General features: G+C 42.2%; 2 protein-coding genes across 4 annotated transcripts; both read left to right on the forward strand.

The window, feature by feature from the left end:
* Positions 1–923: 923 nt before the first annotated feature.
* rps15 (ribosomal protein S15) lies at positions 924–4,418 on the forward strand. Its single transcript, XM_053438881.1, has 4 exons — positions 924–983; positions 1,377–1,462; positions 2,667–2,901; positions 4,259–4,418. Exons 1-4 carry the CDS (start codon positions 981–983, stop codon positions 4,370–4,372), a joined length of 438 nt encoding a protein of 145 aa, XP_053294856.1. The 5' UTR covers positions 924–980; the 3' UTR covers positions 4,373–4,418.
* Positions 4,419–4,921: 503 nt separating this feature from the next.
* Positions 4,922–17,966, forward strand: LOC128455192 (dipeptidyl peptidase 9). 3 transcript variants are annotated; one of them, XM_053438870.1, is made up of 21 exons: positions 4,922–5,077; positions 6,558–6,647; positions 6,771–7,009; positions 7,222–7,334; positions 7,665–7,838; positions 9,380–9,551; positions 9,863–9,973; positions 10,506–10,634; positions 10,722–10,783; positions 10,865–10,965; positions 11,218–11,395; positions 11,522–11,681; positions 11,829–11,908; positions 12,217–12,369; positions 12,668–12,803; positions 13,796–13,941; positions 14,099–14,245; positions 14,334–14,486; positions 14,934–15,076; positions 15,653–15,764; positions 16,818–17,966. In XM_053438870.1, the coding sequence occupies exons 2-21, from the start codon at positions 6,592–6,594 to the stop codon at positions 16,908–16,910; spliced, it is 2,658 nt and encodes an 885-aa protein (XP_053294845.1). In that variant the 5' UTR covers positions 4,922–5,077; positions 6,558–6,591; the 3' UTR covers positions 16,911–17,966. The 3 variants fall into 3 exon arrangements, with proteins under 3 accessions (XP_053294845.1, XP_053294847.1, XP_053294846.1); XM_053438872.1 differs by having other exon boundaries at positions 9,383–9,551; XM_053438871.1 differs by having other exon boundaries at positions 4,922–5,073.
* Positions 17,967–19,166: the final 1,200 nt, after the last annotated feature.

Consider the following 19,166-nt stretch of genomic DNA (forward strand, 5'->3'; position numbering starts at 1 on the left):
TGTGGGGGTGTGTGTGTTTTCAGCAATTATAGATGGTTTAAATGCAGAAGTCCAATTTCCTGTGTGTTTAAAACATACAAAAGGATTCTTATTACTGAGGCATCAGTGATCACAAGATAAATCGAATGGGTTGTGAGATGAATAAGAGGGAAAAGTCAATACAATTATTTTGCAACCATCTGTATATTATTGTCTGGGACTCAAACAGTCATTTAAATTAACCCATGTGAGAACTTTAGAGAGCTGATTTTGCCTCGGTGGAGCCACCTTAACACTGCAATGTGAGGTTTACAGATTACTCTAACACTGTTTTTGAATTTTCTATTATATAATCCTCTCAAATATATTGATGTTAATAAAAAAAACAAAAAACTTTGTAAATATGGGCAAGTAAAACCGTAAAATACGCTCCCCACCACCTAAAATGCATAGGATTAACTAGCATCAAACTGTAATACTTACAGTGTAAGTATAGTACTTGAGTAAATGCAGTTGTACTTTCCACTTTAGGGCCTTTTTTAGTTTAATCTAGTTTATTTCTGACCTGCCCCTTTCAGATAAATAAAAACATAAATACAGATGACCATCACTTTTATTGTTTTCTTTCTTCCTCACAATGAATTATTCATGAATCCATAGTCACCAACATCACTTAAATAAGTTTACACACTTTCATTCCTTTTTCTTTGTTAATTGTCTTAACTTGAATCATATTTGACATGAACAAAGTGTCGCTAGTTTCCCTCCTGAAGACCAGAAGTGAGACTGAACAGTTATTTACAGAAACCAAAGTGAAACCCGGACACGTAGGTAGAAATCTGACACTTTTCAGAAACTGCTATTTTGATGTCACAGCGCCACCTGCTGGTCAACGAGGAAACTGATGCCGGAAGACTCCACCGGATGCTGTGTCTTAAATCCCGCGATATGAGGCCGGGCGGGATTTCAGGCCGTTCTTTCCCCCCGGAACTCCAGGCAAGATGGTAGGTGTTTTAACCGATCGCGACTCTTATTGAATATAATCTACATTCATCCGAGCTGTATGGCGGATAGTTAAGATATCTGACTGTGACACCAGACAGTTACACACACACACTGACTGATGAGTAGAAAATCGTGGCCCAAAAATGTCAGATAAACATGTTTGTAAGGTCCGTGTTAGCCTGAGCTGTGGCTAAGCTAACACGGTGGCCCTGCGTAGTCTGAGCTAATGGTTCGAACCGAGCCGTGTGTATAATGTTCCTCTGAGTTAAAACACCAACACACAACATTTGAGTATTGTCACAGTGCGGCCACGAGCCGAGTGTTAGCCCCATGGTGTGAATGCTAACTGTGGAAGCTACTTTCTGACCGGGAGCCATGTCTGTCTCTTCCAGGCGGAAACCGAGATCAAGAAGAAGCGTACCTTCAGGAAATTCACCTTCCGAGGTGTGGACCTGGACCAGCTGCTGGACATGTCCTAGTGAGTCACACGCCGCTGATGCTGATCTGTGGTCAGCGGCAGCTACTGAGCCACAATCGCTCTGGTTAAATAAAGTCGGTCCTGCTGATCAGTAGTAATGAGAAGCTGAAGTTCGTTTCAGTCAAACTTATTAAACGCGATCCGGGTGAAATGTTTTTTCCAGAAATGACTCTGTCCTTGTTCTTTATCTGTCAAACCTGTAACTCAGGTTGTGCATCTTGATAAACTCGTGACTGTATATTACTGCAGCAGATGAAACTTAACTTATTCTCGAAACCGTTCATTTGTAATCCAACTTTTAATTGCTATGGTTCTTCATCTCGTTTATTTCTGAGCTGATCAAAACAAATGTTTTCTGAAGCTCACTAGAGACCACGCCTAGGCTGTCTGAAATCACCCACTAATTACTATATCGGGAATTTGCCCATTTGTAGTCGTGTCTGAGTGTTAAGTGAAGTTTTTTTTTTTACCCTAAATATAGCTGTTATTGTTTCCCATTATGCATTTCACTTGCGATGGAGTGAGGGCAGCCCGACCTGTCATGTAAATGGAGCAGAGCAACACATCGCAGCACAAACTGCGGAAATCAAGTTTATTTATTTCTACACTTAAATAGATTTTTAAAATTACGGTATTAATAGTCAATGTAAAATAAATGTTGGAAATTTACTGTGGAAGTATTTCTACAGCCCGAAGTTTTTGTTGTACGTCATAATCCTGCGACAATTACCAGGACAGAGTAGTGACAGTGTTTCTTTCTTTTACAGGTAAACTCACTATAGTTCTCTAAGTAGGAAATATTGATTGAGTGACAACAGACACAACCCTAGTATTTACAGAAATTGGCACATCCTTGCTGATACAGGATTCTGCTGTCAATCCCCAAACCATACTGTAGCTGTGTCATTTCAGGGGCTGCATCCTCCGGATGACTGGTTGCACCACAGCGGCCTGACTAGTCTGTCCCTTTTAGCTTGCTATCTTGTTGGCTGAGGGGCAGTGGCTTAAAATTGCTAACAATGCAATAAGAGCAGGACGAGCTGATAAAACAAATGGGAAAATCCTCTAGACCAGACTATAGACTCTGCCCACTTCATTCTCTAAAGGATATGGTCTCTAATTTTAGAGATGCTGTCTGTCTATGTCACAAGTTATCACAGATACTTTTTGGTGTAATTCTCATCACTGTCTTCTCATCCTCTAGTGAGCAGCTGATGCAGTTGTACTGCGCCCGCCAGAGGAGGAGGCTAAACCGCGGACTGCGCCGTAAGCAGCAGTCCCTCTTGAAGCGCCTGCGCAAGGCCAAGAAGGAGGCTCCTCCCATGGAGAAACCGGAGGTGGTGAAGACCCATCTCAGGGACATGGTCATCCTGCCCGAGATGGTCGGATCAATGGTTGGCGTGTACAACGGCAAAACTTTCAACCAGGTTGAAATCAAGGTGAGGTTGTCTTGGTTAGCAGAGAGCAAGTGTTTAACCTTGAACTCTTATGAATCAACATATCCGTTAGTTGTGTTTTGAAGAAGACGAGTCATAAATATACATTAGTTAAACATAACGGGCATCTGTCTGTACAGAGAAACGGGTCAGGATAAATGAGTCTAAAGCCCAATTCATGCTTCTGCATCGAATTTAAGTCTTAGCTCCCATGTAGTCTGCGCCGTACCGAGACGTGCACTTCCCCCAAAAAAGTAACTACACAAGGGCAACGCAGACCCAAAGAGCTGTGATTGGTCAGCTTGATAGCATCGCACCTCGCTACAGACCATGTCCTCAGTCTTTCTGGTCTTCTTTGCAGTTCTTAAAGAAAAAGTAAATGCTCCTCAACAATTACCAGCTCCAACAAAACTCGTTCTGAAGTAAAGAGACGCCAGAGAATTTGTACATAAACTGACTGGAAACTAGAAAAGACAACACAGTAGCAAAAAAACTCTACGGTCACTCATAATTTGGCTCCATGCCGTGCAGAGCAACGCGCACACATCTATTCACGTCTTTTAACGCTCACAGCGGCGTAGGCCCAGTTTATATGGTGTTGCTTCGGTGCAAAACACTGAGTAGGCCTCAAGCTACAATAATTTTCAAGAACTTAATAGTGCCCGTTGAGTTTTTTCTTCCTGACCAGGGTCTTTACAGGAATCCAGTCAGTCAGCTCCAACAGGCACGTTTAAAATTACATTACTGACATTTTGGAAACATGGCTCAGTGGAGGCTGCAGATGAGGAGGCATGTAAATCTCATTCCAGACAAATGAGCCAGTAGTGGCTGCTATCAACTATATAGCTGGGGAAAAACCTGAGATGAAATTGCTCAAATTGATACAGAAGTTAGGTTATATTTGGCAAATTAAGTGAATCCTCTTGGTCCTTGTCTTCAGTGAGAATTATCTTACCAAGTTTCTCACTCATCTTAAGTTCTGAGCCATCCATGTCTCGACCTGAAAAAGTCAACTCTCAGAGCTATAGTATTACACACTCCACAACATGTTATAGAAAAGTGACGACAACAGTTGTGTATTTAATGAATGCAGAGCTATTAAGAATCATTGCCTATAGGAACATGCAGGCTAACACATCTCATCCCGACTTCTAGTTTTAGATGCACACAATGTCAATCCTGCCTAAATTACACAAGATCAGTGAAACTTGTAATTGACAGTCTATTATCAGCAGCTATTAAATCGCAAAATGCCGTTTTATACATCGAGGATGATGTATTTTCGTATCACAGAATTTATTTAAATGAGGTTTTTATTTGTCTGCCAATCTTGATTTTATTTTGTCTTTCCCCTTCACAGCCTGAGATGTGCGGCCACTACTTGGGCGAGTTCTCCATCACTTACAAGCCAGTCAAGCACGGTCGCCCCGGTATTGGAGCCACACACTCTTCTCGTTTCATCCCTCTGAAGTAGAATGGCTGTATTTGTATAAATAAAGGAAACTGGGTGCTCCACACAACTTGTCTGCGTTGATTTCTTTTGCACAATGTTTCAAATGGAAAATTCCAGGTCTTTTTTTCGATTTCCAGTGTTGAAGCTGTTAAGGTGTGTCGTCAGTGGGTGGTTTAATATCAACAATGAGTGGTGCTTTGTAAGGTTAAGACGAAACTGGAGTACTTGTAGTACTCATGTACATCCAGTAAATATCACTGGGAAACAACAGAGTGACATTGTTTCAAATATCTTAAAATCTAGCTATATAGATGTATACATCAGATTTGGTGCTTTGGATCGATCAAGAAATGATTCAAATCAATGGTGTGTTAGGGGAATAGACTTCACAGTTGTATGTGTAGTCTAAATGATGCATGTGCAGTTGCTGAGGCCAGAAGTCCTGAAATACAGGAGCCGATCAGCTCAGTGCTCATGAAGCATCCGGCCACAGGCGGCGCAGCACTGACCGTCACTGACGCCTCATCAGAGCGGCGGTGCAGCCCTGAAAACATCCCGGAGTGTTCCGTGACCACATCCAAGGTTCCTCCCTCCGCTCTGAACGCCAGCTACATTTTGTGCGGCCGCTGAGGGCCATGGACTCAACCTTTAGCAGCTGTAATATCTGTTTACTGACACCAAGCTAATACAGCCCACACACAGGTTCAAGAAACAGCGGCCAGGTCGGTAAGTGTTCTCTTTCATCTCAGTTCATGTCACGGGGACGGTCTCGTGAGCGTCTGTTTTATTCTCCATTAGAAAACCAGAAACCGCTAGCTAGCGGCCGTGTAGCATTAACTAGCTAAACTAGCGAGTTAGCTTCAGAGCGAAAATGACAGAGAGCTGTCATGTCAAAATGTAGCCAAGCTAGATTTAACAGACACACTCTTTCATAAGTGACATCTTCTTACAATCCACGCCTTCTTTGTCCTCTGTCAAATGTAACATTGCTGTCGGTAGCATTGTTAACACCAACGGATTTGCCGGTGTTTTCCTCCGGTGGGACTGAGTAGTTGACATCGGAGAACAAAGCTCTGTTGCAGGCTAGCTAACTGAACATTAACGGTATCTGTGGTTTAAACTCCACCGGACCTGCCCCCCCACCCTGAAGAAAGGCTGCTAGAGGCTCTCAAACGAGCAGCTGGAGCCAACGGGGCCTTTTCCTTGTATTACGTTACAAGTTGCTGTTGTAAATATTTCCATTTTCACACATTCTACATGACAACACATAGACCATTGTGAGTTTAACGTTGATGTTTAGGATCTTTTCTTTTATACTTCCACTAGAACACGCAGATTTAAAGTACGATCTAGATTTGGGAGATCCCCATTCATAAATACTCGTCCGTTAGTCCACGCCTTGTACACAGGTTCGCTCAACTACTGTGTGTACTGGGTTGTGTTTGTTGTGAGATCAGTGTTTCTCAAACACAGATTTAAGTATCACACACCTTCCTAACACAATCATCAGGAACCAACTTCAGTTTACAGTATATATATTTCCCCTCCACTGCTGTTTACCTCACACTGATCCCTCAGCAGTCATGGATTAGAAAGGAAGGCATGCGGGGTATTCCCTAAACCCTGGACCTCACCTGCTGCTCAGCTGTAAATATCAGTCGTTTCACACGAGGGATTAAACAGGGACTACGATTCTTTCCTGGCTCCCTGGTCTGTCGCTCCATGTTTATTTGAGGTGGGGCTCTATGAAGGAATTGATTTCGCTCATTGTGTTGTAGTGTGAGGACTGGTTTCAAACAAAACTAAAAGAGTAAAACCTTAAGAAGACTGGTGCATTCAAAAGTATGATCTATCCAAGCTGTCTTATTAATTAATTGCTGTCCAACTATTGTTTGTTACCATGCTTAACTATATGTACGAATAAGATAAGATACTCCTTTATTCAATCCAGCGAAGAGCACAGTCAAAAATACTCATCAGTAAAAGTAATAATAAGTAAACATGCAACATAATCCCCAGGAAATATAAATGTATAAGTAGGATGGAATAATATACCTTGTAAACAGAATATATGCAGTGTAATAGGATTGAATTGCAGTGTATTGTTCAGATTGTTATTGTTCTGGGAGCAGAGTTGGTTGTATTTTGCTTGTTTATTTTCTCTTTGGAAAATGTGAATGATTTTAGCTCTGTCCTTTGTTCATAGGTTACAGATCAGGGTGAGGCACGTTGACCGGTGAATGCATAGAGTCAAGAGGGTCAAACTTGTTGACAATAAAGAGGGTATCTGGAAAAGGTACCGTACCAGACCGTGGGTCCATGTTACATGTTTTGACAAATTCTATTGAAGGAATGCATGGATGCAGGAGTGTGTGGGTGTCTGCACCTCTTACCAGTTGTTTCTAATGTCAACATCCAGCTGTTTGACTGTGAGCATGATGGCTGTGGACGGCCTTTCGGACAGCACGGAGGTGGTGGAGATGGAGGACGTGCCATCTCAGTTCTTTGTGGAGAAACACTCTTGGGAGGGCCTTCGTGACATTATCCACTGTAGCAGGAAGTACTCGGGCATGATCGCTAACAAGGCCCCCCATGACTTCCAGTTTGTGCAGAAGAAGGATGAGAATGGACCTCACTCCCACCGGTTGTACTACCTTGGTAAGCTGATTGACGATGCTGCATACAATCCTCCCTATCTGCTGTTTCTTTGTTCTCCTTTAACTTGACCATTGTCATGTTTTCTGCTCTAGTCAGCACAATATGATTTCCTCATGACATTAAAACAACCACTGTGTTAAATTCCTCTTCCTTCAGCTCACACAAGCATTTTTTGATCTGTCGTCTGAGCTGCTTTTCTATGTACTTACAAGGAATGCCTTATGGGAGCAGAGAGAATTCGTTACTCTACTCTGAAATCCCCAAGAAGATCCGTAAAGAGGCCCTCTTAGTGTTGTCCTGGAAACAGATGCTGGATCACTTCCAGGTGAATTCCTCCACTCTTTCTGTTTGTAACAAATGGCACAGGGTGATGTGTCTGAGAAATGGGCGAGATAAGCACTTAATGTTTTTGAGTAGCTGAAATATGTTTTGAAGCTATAAAGATTAAGCGACCAAGGTAGAAACTATGAGAAGAATGCATGCACTGCACAACCGTTACACAATAGTTTTATCTGGAAGGATGGGTCAGTTTAATGTCCTTTTTCCACTATAGTTCACAGTCAATTCCTGTCTATATATGCATTTAAAAACATATACCGTGTAAAAATGTAATAGTAATATTTTTTATCTTCTTCTCTCATGTCGGACATTTAAGGCTACACCTCACCAGGGGGCCTACTCTCGAGAGGAGGAGTTGCTGAGAGAGCGTAAACGTTTGGGAGCATTTGGTATAACCTCCTATGACTACCATGCTCAGACAGGCCTGTTCCTCTTCCAGGCCAGCAATAGCCTCTTCTACTGTCAGGATGGAGGCAACAATGGCTTCATTGTGAGTACACTGCTGATTTTAGTTTTTCCCTCAGTTTGTGAACCCCCAGATTCTCAGGACAGATTGAATTCAGAGCAAGGTAAAGGTCTGGAAGCTCAGACCTCCACAGTGCACAAATGTGGTGGCACAGGTAGACAGAAAACACCTTTTGATAGTTTATAGCAGGGGTCATGAACAGGCGGGCCACATGCAGACCCAGAAGCCGTCCCGTACGGACCCGGACCTACAGCCAAAACAGAAGGTTATGATTTAAAATCTGACGGGGCGGGATCTATTTGTAAAGACTTCTTTAGTTTTTACGGTAATGGTTTAGCGGATGAGGAAACCCACAGACCAATTGCATGCGAGTTAAGCCATCCCCCGTGCTACTACTCAGCCAATCAAATCTGTGCATTCGAGGCGGTTAACATAGCGTCTCTACAGTGCAGACTGATGAGAGAGTTAGAGGCAAGGTACACACGAAAAGACGGTTGAAAGAAAAATAAATATAGCAACAGGTAGATAAAACAATAGGGAGAGATCCAGACGACTGAGCCGGAGAAAGGGAGAGAAACAGAGGAGAGAGATGGAGAAAGGGAGAGAAACAAAGGAGTGAGACGGAGAAAGGGAGAGAAACAGAGGAGTGATACGGAGAAAGTTGAGAAACAGACGGGTGAGAAGGAGAAAGTTGAGAAACAGAGGAGTGAGACGGAGAAAGGGAGAGAAACAGGGGAGTGAGACGGAGAAAGAGAAGGAGTGAGACGGAGAAAGGGAGAGAAACAGAGGAGTGAGACGGAGAAAGGGAGAGAAACAAAGGAGTGAGATGGAGAAAGGGAGAGAAACAGAGGAGTGAGATGGAGAAAGGTAGAGAAACAGAAGAGTGAGACGGAGAAAGGGAGAGGAGTGAGATGGAGAAAAGGAGAGAAACAGAGGAGTGAGATGGAGAAAGGTAGAGAAACAGAAGAGTGAGACGGAGAAAGGGAGAGAAACACATTTGATTAATTTTCTCTTATTTTGAAATGCAGCCCTACTTTTATTTAGTTCATGGGAGAACATTATGCATATCTGCAATCATACATATATGTTCAGTTCTATGTTACGTGACAATAAATATTTTCAAAAAGTTTTTGAATCGTACTGAATTCATTTGATTTGACAGTCAGGAGGTGAGTACATGCAGATGTTGATACAACTACTAGGCTACTTAAACATATATCACACTCAATAGTTCGACATTCTGATCTTCCGGACCTTTGCTTCAAGAAATTTTCTCTAACTGGACCTCTTTATACTTTAGTTGAATACACCTGGTTTATAGCCTCTTTCCCATGGTTCTGTATTACAGCAAACAAAGCAATGATTTTAAATCATCTTACAAATTACATAATTGTATTGTAAGGAATATTCAACATCTCGTCCTATATTCTCAATGACTTTACTCTGTGGACCTTTTCATGTCGGTGAATCTGTCTCCATTAAGGATGCTTTCTCCACCTAAATCTTTGGATCCAATGTCCCACTTCTGTTTCCCCCATGACTAAGATTGTGTCTTTTGGGTTTAGCAGTCTGCTTCATTGAAGCCTGTGGAGATCAAGACCCAGTGCTCAGGGACACGTATGGACCCCAAGGTCTGCCCCGGAGACCCGGACTTCATAGCCTTCATTAACAACAACGACCTGTGGATAGCCAACATTAAGACGGGCGAGGAGAGGAGACTCACTTACTGCCACAAAGGTCTGAGTCCACTGGCTTTTATTTGAGTTATTTAAAAAGGCAATGAAATGCAACGTGTTGATCGGCTTTGCTTGCTCTGAATTTAATATCTTCTTTAATTCACTGCAGTGCATTCAGTTGCAGAACAGCTTATTTAATTTGCTAGTTGACGATTTCATTTTATATTATAATACAATAAATGGATATGCCAAATCTTTTTAATTTCAAGGTATAATAGCATAGTATTATATAATTTATACCTTTTACGGTTATACTAATAAATTCCCATGGATGTAAACTTCCTTTGTCCTAATATATTTAATATCTTTTAGGTTTGGATAATGTGAAGGAGGATCCAAAGTCTGCAGGGGTAGCAACATTTGTCATCCAGGAAGAGTTTGACCGTTTCACTGGCTACTGGTGGAGTCCCTCAGCAGTCGAAGGTAAGTACTGGGAGTTAGCTAAGTTCTTTTTAGACAGAAAATGTCAGGAAAGTAGAATCCGGACATTTTCCTGAGTTTACCATTCACATATTAACAACGCTGTGTCAACCCATATCAACAAACGCTCTTGAATCTCGTGATGTTTCCAAGTTGACATCTTCAAATATCTTATACTGGAATATCTGCATTCCTCCAGTTTTGTGTCTCCTGTGTGTTAGAGAAGTCATCAACACGCCCGCTCACTTGAATTTTCCATTTTCCAGACATTTAACTCGGGGTGGACTTTTTGAAAATGTCTGAAGGAACTGACTCAGACATTTCCGTTCTTACATACAGCCCCCTCTGGAAAATTTCATGTAGATGTCTGAAGTTCAGTGTGTGACTGAAAGCAGTTTCAGATACTCCATTTTTTCCTGTTTTCAAATACAAATGACAAATTGACAGCCAATGCTCCTATATATTAATAGTTCTGTGGCTCTTCGTACACTGTTTCCTGTATAAACTTAATTTGATCATTTTTCTTCCCTCTCAGACCCTAATGGAGGTAAAACAGTGTATCTTCTGTATGAAGAGGTGGATGAGACGGAAGTAGAGATTATTCATGTTCCATCTCCAGCTCTGGAGGAGCGGAAAGCAGACGCGTACAGATATCCTCGCACAGGTCAGTGGAGCCATGTACACTTGTGCCTCGGAGCCTTGAATATCGTTTATTGACTATTTCTATAATTTCCTGGTGTCTCTTTTACAGGTAGCAAAAATCCCCAGGCTACACTTAAACTAGCAGAGATCAAGACAGACCATCAAGGAAGAGTGAGTCTTTTATTAATAATCGTTTTATCATCAACATGATAATCGGACGTTCCTAATGTGCGTGTGTGGTTGTACTTACAGATTGTGAGCACACAAGATAAAGAGCTGGCGGTCCCCTTCGCCTCCTTGTTTCCAGGGACAGAATACATCGCCAGAGTGGGATGGACGAGTGACGGCAAATAGTGAGTGTCCCACTCAGAACTGAGATACTGTCATTCTCGACATGAATCATGAGAAGCTGTACAACCTGATATTACGACATTTTATGCTATGACGTGACCAGTGACACCTATAGATTATATTCCCTTTGGCAACTTTTATGTTAATGGGACAAAAGTTTGTATCTATCATTTTTTAATGAAATGGTTGTTTCAATAATCAATTATTCTTAAAGTAAAAAGCAATCACTTGACTTTGTTTGCTCTTCCACTCAGTGGCCTGGCGGTGCTTCTGGACCGCAGCCAGAGGAAGCTCCAGCTGGTCCTGCTGCCTCCTGCTCTCTTCATCCCTGTCACAGATGACCCCGCTCAGAGGCAGGAGAGTCGGGATGCAATGCCCAGTGACACACAGCCATACATAATCTATGAAGAGACCACCGATGTCTGGATTAATGTAAGTCTCTTCACATTCCACATGAACACTTCTATGTCACTTATCTGTTCTGTTTCTACTCACCTGTTGGTTTTTATTAGTGTTTTTTTCTGCTGTAAGTGTAACTGGTTGTTTCCCCCCCCACAGGTTCATGATATATACTACCCCTTTGTTCAAACAACAGAAGATGAGTTCACTTTTATTTGGGTAAATGAGTCTAAAACGGGTTTCAGCCACCTGTATAAAATAACATCTCTGTTGCAACCGGGCTGCAACCTCTGGACAGAGGACTACCACCACGTAGAGGGTAAGAGCTGAGCAGACGCTCTTGCGTTTATTTGACTCGATGTCTGTCAACAAATCCTGTGGCTGTCTGTTTTATCTCATCTGAACTCAACTGTCAGGGTTTATGTCAAGGAGCATGTTGATTCCATTATCTGTTTTGTTTTTTCAGGAGACTTCAAATGTGCAATCAAGGAGGAGATGACATTGACCAGTGGAGAATGGGAAGTCCTGGCAAGGCATGGTTCCAAGGTCAGATTGAATCCCTCAATTGGATACCTAAAATGTGTGACATATATTTGCCTCTGTATTCCCTCATATTTTTTTTTTTAGATAAAATGGTGTGCTTGAAATTTAAATTCCTTGAGGATGTTTTGCGAGGTTTCTCCTGCAGCGACCTTCTCTCTCTGCTGGTTTTCCGCTTTGTCTGAAAATTGGGGAACTAAGGAAAAAAATAACATAAACATAATACAGAATTGAAGAAGTCAGTCGATGTGAAGATGCTTTGTTGGCACCTCTAAAGTTTTCCCTAACTTGTTCTATGTTCTCTCTGTTTGTAGATCTGGGTGAATGAGGCGACAAAGTTGGTTTACTTCCAGGGAACTAGAGACACTCCACTGGAGCACCACCTCTACGTGGTCAGCTACGACTCTCCGGGAGACGTAGTCAGACTAACCAAGCCTGGCTTCTCTCATAGTTGCTCTGTTAGTAAGGTAAAAAAAAGAAAAATACTATGTTTACCTTATGTGCAAAAATTCATCGGTTTCAGTCCTATGTTGAAGAGTTTTTCATTTTGCTTTCGGGCAAAAATATGTCAAATAAGCAGTGAGGAATTTAAATGTATTTTTCCTAGTTTAATGTAGTTGAGTAGAATTGAATAAGAAAGGTTTTTGTGACAGCTGTTTGACCACTGGGGGTTAACACTGTGCAGGTTGTGGTTTATTTTGGGCAAAGCAGACACTTTAACACTTGTGATTTCTTTGCACCTCTCTCCACTCTGTCACTCTGCAGAACTTCGACTTTTTTGTCAGCCACTACAGTAACGTGAGTACGCCCCCATGTGTTCACGTCTACAAGCTGACCGGTTCAGAAGGTGACCCACTACACATGGCACCTGAGTTCTGGGCCAGCATGATGGAATCACCAGGTAAACAGGATGTGATGTAAACGACCACTTTACTGTGGGGGGGTTTCCGAAAAGAAATAAATTGCCTTCTCTATAGAGAGACACGGATGATGTCAAACACCAACTCCTCTATGTAGACAAGGAGAGGATTCTCAGAACAATTTGTGGATCTTGATACAAAATTACACGTCAAATGTTTAGGGGACTGATATTCATGAGTTTGAGCAATTTGCTGCAGATCCAAAGAACAATCTGGATCGAGAGAATTTAAATATGCACTCTACTTGGTGCCATTCTTGTACAGTATACAATGGTTGATTTCATACAATTGATCTCATTTGGTTTTAGAGATCAGTGTGGCCAAGTGTGAAGGTTGGCCACCATCTGAGGCTTTATATCTGGAAGCATCAATAGAGCAGAGTCTGTAGGGGAAAGTTGAGGTTTGGATTTGATTAGATCAAGGACGGCGAATTCGAACCACAATGCCCTCGTCCAGACAAAGAGTGTGATCAGATAATGTGCTGTTCACACGTATGTCATCACGAGCACTTTGTGTCAGAGTTGATTGTTTATAATGGATCAAAAATAACAGGCGTGAGAAGACATTCCTTTACTGTGTTGTTTTTCGAACTTTGTCCGACGTAAAAGGGTCACAGGCAGGAAACACTTTAAGTTTGAAGTAGATGAATGGTACAGAAGACTTCCACTGAAGATTAAGATTAAAATGTTTGTTGAAAAGAAAAAAGGAGCTTGTACATTGAGTGTCACAAGATGATGTATTTCTGTATCGGTTTTCAGATGAAAATGTATCACAATCTAATATCAAATCAAATTTTTGTGTGGTTCGTAATCTGTACTGTTTATAACAAACTGTTAGGACTCTTAACACAATTCTCTTTGCTTGGAGCATATAATCATGTGCTATATTTATAGTTTAGTCCAAAGTGTCTACAATAGGAGTTGACCTAACAATCTGCTAACTTTATGTCCTCATCTGTTAATGTTTCTTCAAGGTTGCCCGGGAGATTACAATCCACCTGAGATTTTTGACTTTCCAGGAAAGTCTGGTTTCCAACTTTATGGGATGGTATACAAACCTCATAACTTGCTGCCCGGCAGGAAACACCCGACTGTTCTCTTTGTGTATGGAGGCCCACAGGTACATAACTAAATCCTCTCTCTTCTGGCCTGAGTCTGTGATTTAATCAGCATTATGACACAAGAGCCATTGCTCATATATTAAAAACACTATTTACTAAATATCACTAAAACCTTTATGAGTGTTTAAAGGGGGAAAAACGTGTGTGTATTTTCAGGTGCAGCTGGTGAACAACTCCTTCAAGGGGATGAAATACCTCCGTCTGAACACGCTCGCCTCTCTGGGCTACGCTGTGGTCGTCATTGACGGGAGAGGTTCCTGTCAGAGGGGCCTGGAATTTGAAGGCGCACTGAAAAACAAAATGGTAACGTGAGGGATAGATAATTCAAGAAATGAATTGTCATTAAACACACATGAAGGTTTAATAACCCGATTGACCTCTGTCTCTCCAGGGTCAGGTGGAGATCGAGGACCAGGTGGAGGGGCTGCAGTACGTGGCGGAGAAGTTTAACTTTGTGGACCTGAGCCGCGTCGCTATCCATGGCTGGTCGTACGGCGGGTTCCTGTCACTCATGGGCCTCATCCAACGACCCAATGTCTTCAAGGTTAGGAGCCTCCTTTCATCGTTAAACGTTTCCATCAGTGAGCGGGCTCTGCTGCCTCCTTTACGCAGGAACAGAGTTTACAGCAGTTTGTATCAAAAAGTAAAGCACTGTAAATATACTGAGAATGACTTTAGTTCTTACTTGAATTGTTCGAGCTGAACTAGAGGTGCAGTTGCCACTTGCATCCACATGGTGTCTGTGTTGGACAATGTAACAGTGTGGTACTAAAAGCTTTAATTCAGCAAGGATATCTTTGGATACATCCCCAATGCGATAGACATATGAATATATTTTGCTTAAATGTGTTTACAACTCATCATCATACATACTTTAATTTAACATTAACCTACAATATAAACACTAAATCTAAATTTCTACCTTCCTCCTGCCCCAGGAAATGACACTTTTCTATACATTTCAATCTAACTACTTTGTGTTTGTCACCAGCTGGCCATCGCAGGGGCCCCAGTGACTGTGTGGATGGCCTACGACACTGGCTACACAGAGCGCTACATGGATGTGCCTGAGAACAACCAGCAGGGCTATGAGGAAGGATCTGTAGCCTTGCATGTGGACAAGCTGCCCAGCGAGTCAGTACACACACCTTTTAATGAGTCTGTGAGCCTGTTGCTTTGTGTGTTTTTAACTGCTCAGATTGTCATACACTTCGCTTCTATTTCATGTGAAGTTGTAATTCAAATTCTTGGTTATTCAGTCCGACTCGTTCACCAAGTTCATTCTGTTTATACACGTAGTGAAGCCAACAAACAACAGACTAAAAGGTGACTCATGTGCTTTGAACCTCTTGAATGTGGTAAACAACAGGTAAAGATTTCCTGCTGCGTTTCATAAATTGTGCCCAGAATTCAATGTTTGAGTTGTCAGGCTAAAGCAAGCCTCGTTTTTAGGAATCAAGGAGCCCCCGAGGGCCTGATAAACGGCATGTTGGAGCAATGCTCCTGGAGGCTAAATTCAAAATCCAGAGCTGCAGCTGCAATATTTCAAGATTTCTATACATTTCTTTGGAATTGTGACAATTTTCCTTCAAAATGGAATGTGGAGTCTTGCTCTTCACTCGAAAGGCATATCTTTATCTTTGTGTTGTATGAAACCCCATCATGTTGTTGTGCATCTTTTTGTGACCGCGTAATCCTTTGTCATTACAGGCCTAATCGTTTGCTGATTCTTCACGGATTTTTAGACGAGAATGTGCACTTTTTCCACACCAATTTCCTAGTGTCACAGATAATCCGTGCTGGGAAGCCCTACCAGCTTCAGGTGAGCACCACAAACCTTATTCCACTCACTAATACTCACTAATAGTAATCACTCTTGTAGGTTGATGCAATTAACGTAACTCTTCCACAAGAACATTCCAGAAGCACTCAGCAATAAATGTTTTTAATTTATTGGCTTAGACCATTGTAATGTTTAAAGGGATAGTTCACCCAGAAATGAAAATTCACTCTATGTACTCACCACTATGCCGATGGAGGGGTCAGTGAAGTGTCCACAAAACACTTCTGGAGACTCAGGGTTAAACCTTGTTAGAGCAGAATCCAATACATTTGAGGTCAATCGTAAGTCCTTCTTCAGACTTAACAAAACAACAGAAAAAATACAACATGCCTCCAAACTGCTAGTGTGGTGTCATCCAAGTGGCCAGAAGCCCCTAAAAGTCCACCAGAAGTGGGTCGGCTAGTGGGCATTACCGACGGCATGCAATGCAAGATATCAGAGGACATTGAGGCTAAAACTTGGTGTAAACGATCTTGTTTCGAGTCGAATAGGACTGTCGGGGCTTGCGGACACTTGGATGACACCACACGAGCAGTATGGAGGCATGTGGGGTTTCTTCTGTTGTTTATTACGTCTACAGATAGGTCACTAATGTCTTCAATTGCATTGGATTTGGCTGCTACACAATTTACCCCTGAGACTCTAAATGGGTTTTGTTGATAATCATTTGCAATGTAATGTGGATCAAACTTAAAAACATTACCTCATTTGAAACATGATTTTCGCCTGAGTCAGTTGGTTTGATTTTTTTCTGCAATGGTGGTGAAGACAACAAGTCGCACGATTTCACGCTATGTCACAAGTCATCAAACTCGGTCTTCTGTTGTTGTTTTGATTGAGACCCATATCAGGGGAAGTTACATATATTGTACATTTATGATTAAATACAATTATTTAATCAATTGCAGGATTATGCATTAGGAGTAACTGTTGTAGTGCAGTCTTGAGTGTTTTTGAAAAGATAGTTTTCACAGCAGATTTTTACCGGATACACAAATAAATAATTTGTTCTTCCTGTTCCCATTTTTCCAGGTCTACCCCAATGAGCGACACAGTATTCGCTGCCCTGAGTCTGGAGAGCACTACGAGATAATGCTGCTGCACTTTCTACAACAATACCTCTGAAATGACACAACAGGAGAGAAGTGGAGTCTGGCGCCCCCTCTGTCCTCCTTTACTCCCTCTAGCCCACCTTACTCCCCCTGACCTCCCCAGCCCATCCCCGTCCCCTGACTGTTCACCCCATCATCCCAGAGACTATCAGACACTGCAGCCACAAGCCCCTCTTTGTCTCCCATGAAGTAGTCGTCTCACTTCTCAACCAAACTTCCCACTTTTGCTCCCTCTGTCTCTTGTTCTGTTACTCTCTCGCTCGCCCTGTCTCCTCCCAACCCCCCCACCTCCCGCCCGCCCGTGTACAGTCTGGGGTACGGTTTACGAGCACAGAGATTTGGTGTCTCACCCTGAAAGCTGAACAAAGACAAGGACGTATGGAGAAATATTCGTAGGCTGTGTCACATTGACTCATCGCTCACTCGCCTCCTCCCGCTGAAAACACAATGGTTTCTTTGCCAAATATCCCGGTGTCGTTCTCCCCCTTGACCCACCTGCTCACTCGAGTCCGTGTTAGAAAAGAGGGTCACAGTCCACAGATACGAAATGGAATCTATAAACATATTTTCAGACATGAGCTCACACACTAAATGTAAAATGCAGTTTATTTCATACATAAACCAAGACACTCACTAACACACTCGCACACACACACAGTACATATATCCGTACATACTGTGAGTCTGTACTTTGCAGTTTGTGTAATCATGAAGAAAAGAAGAAAAACCGAGAGGCTTCCTCTGTCCTCTTGTTTTAAGTGTGTGTAGTTTAAAATAAAATATTTTTATGGATTTTTATTCTTTTTTTGTTTTTTTTAATGAGTGCTGCTCATTGCAATTTTTTGCGCCGATTTCTCCCCTCACATTTCATTGCTCAAGATGTCTGCTTGCCTTCTTCTCACATAATTTATATTTGCCAAAGTACCTCTTGACTCTTGATCATGTTGGTATTTCCTTTTTTTACTGCAATAAAGACAACAGGAGGGTGAGCACTGGAGTCTTACAACAGCTTTGTACCACCGGAATACTATTTGTACATGATTATGAATAAATGTATGAATCAATCACACGCTCTCTTTTACTGCTGTCCTCTTGTTTTCTCCGCCAAGGAGGTCATGTTTCTCCCTGTTTGTTGGTTGGTTAGTCTGCAGGACCACGGAGAAAGAAAGCGTCTTAAACTGATTACCACTAAACTCGGTGGAAATCTTTTAACACTTGTACATAAATGAAAATCCTGATCTAAATGGTGTTTCACTACGGTGTAGCTCTTTTCAGCCACTGTATGGTAACACATTGGGCTTGAGACCTGCAACTAACACCAGTGTGTAGTTGTGAAACGTAATGTGCTCTTATCTCGAAAGCTTGTTTGGTTTTAATGGGACTATCGGCCTCTGTGATGGTAATAGTTCTCTAAATTACCACAGTAGTGTATTGTGTTCTATTGTGTGTTTCTGTCTGTGGTAAACCACTGGACCGGTTACGTTGAAACTTGGTGGATGGATGCGGTCTGGATCGGATAAGAAAACTTTAAATCTTCTGTGGGGCAGATCCAGGAATTAATTTTTCATATTAACATAGCAAGAAAGGAGTTTTGTAACGTTTTCATCGATTTCTCAGAGAAGTATTTATTGATCCTGATGAGAAAATAAGTGTTTTATAAGTGTGTAATTTCTTACAGATCAAATACAAATCCAGATCTAGAGAATTTAAGTTTGCTTCACTAAGGGCCTTGTTGGAGGAAGTTCAACGTGCTCCAGGTTTTGGACACTGTGGTTGCAGCACGTGTTGTTCTGTTCAAAGCTTTGCAGGAGACAACCAGGCTGCCAAACTGGAAACCACTCATCTCAAGTGTTTTCATGCATTAATATTCCACTTGGAGCTTCTACAGTGTCCCCCTACTCCCTGTGCTATCCACTCAGAGCTGCACCTGACCAATCCTGCACCACTGCTGCCCTGATGAGAGCTCGTCCAACACTCCACGTCTGTCCCCAGTGAAGCAGCAGATGCTTGTCGGTCCTTCTGTCCTCTTCCGGTGGGGACGGTTGCCATGGTAGCCTGTGGAGAGGAGGGCTCTTCACAGGTGAGTGACGCTCCACCGTGATCTGCTGCTAACAGCGACTAGCAGCTGGTAGCACCAGGGCTACACGTGATGGAGATCCAAAGTAGAAGTGTGAAGCTAGCTAGCTTAGCTTTACCTGTTTACACTCGCTTAAGCTAAGCTAACTAGCTAGTTAGATAGTTAAAGTAAAGTTTGTGGTGTTTCTAGAGG

This window comes from Pleuronectes platessa, chromosome 13 (assembly GCF_947347685.1).
Source record: "Pleuronectes platessa chromosome 13, fPlePla1.1, whole genome shotgun sequence".
NCBI classification, from domain to species: Eukaryota; Metazoa; Chordata; class Actinopteri; order Pleuronectiformes; family Pleuronectidae; genus Pleuronectes; species Pleuronectes platessa.

Coding starts and splice junctions, on each gene's coding strand:
- LOC128455192 (XM_053438870.1), top strand. CDS start 6,592: ATGCATAGAGTCAAGAGGGTCAAACTTGTTGACAATAAAGAGGGTATC. Junction 7,839..9,379: donor GAGGCAACAATGGCTTCATT/GTGAGTACACTG, acceptor TTTTGGGTTTAG/CAGTCTGCTTCATTGAAGCC. Junction 10,966..11,217: donor TGGACGAGTGACGGCAAATA/GTGAGTGTCCCA, acceptor TCTTCCACTCAG/TGGCCTGGCGGTGCTTCTGG.
- rps15 (XM_053438881.1), top strand. Junction 1,463..2,666: donor CAGCTGCTGGACATGTCCTA/GTGAGTCACACG, acceptor CTCATCCTCTAG/TGAGCAGCTGATGCAGTTGT. Junction 2,902..4,258: donor TCAACCAGGTTGAAATCAAG/GTGAGGTTGTCT, acceptor TCCCCTTCACAG/CCTGAGATGTGCGGCCACTA.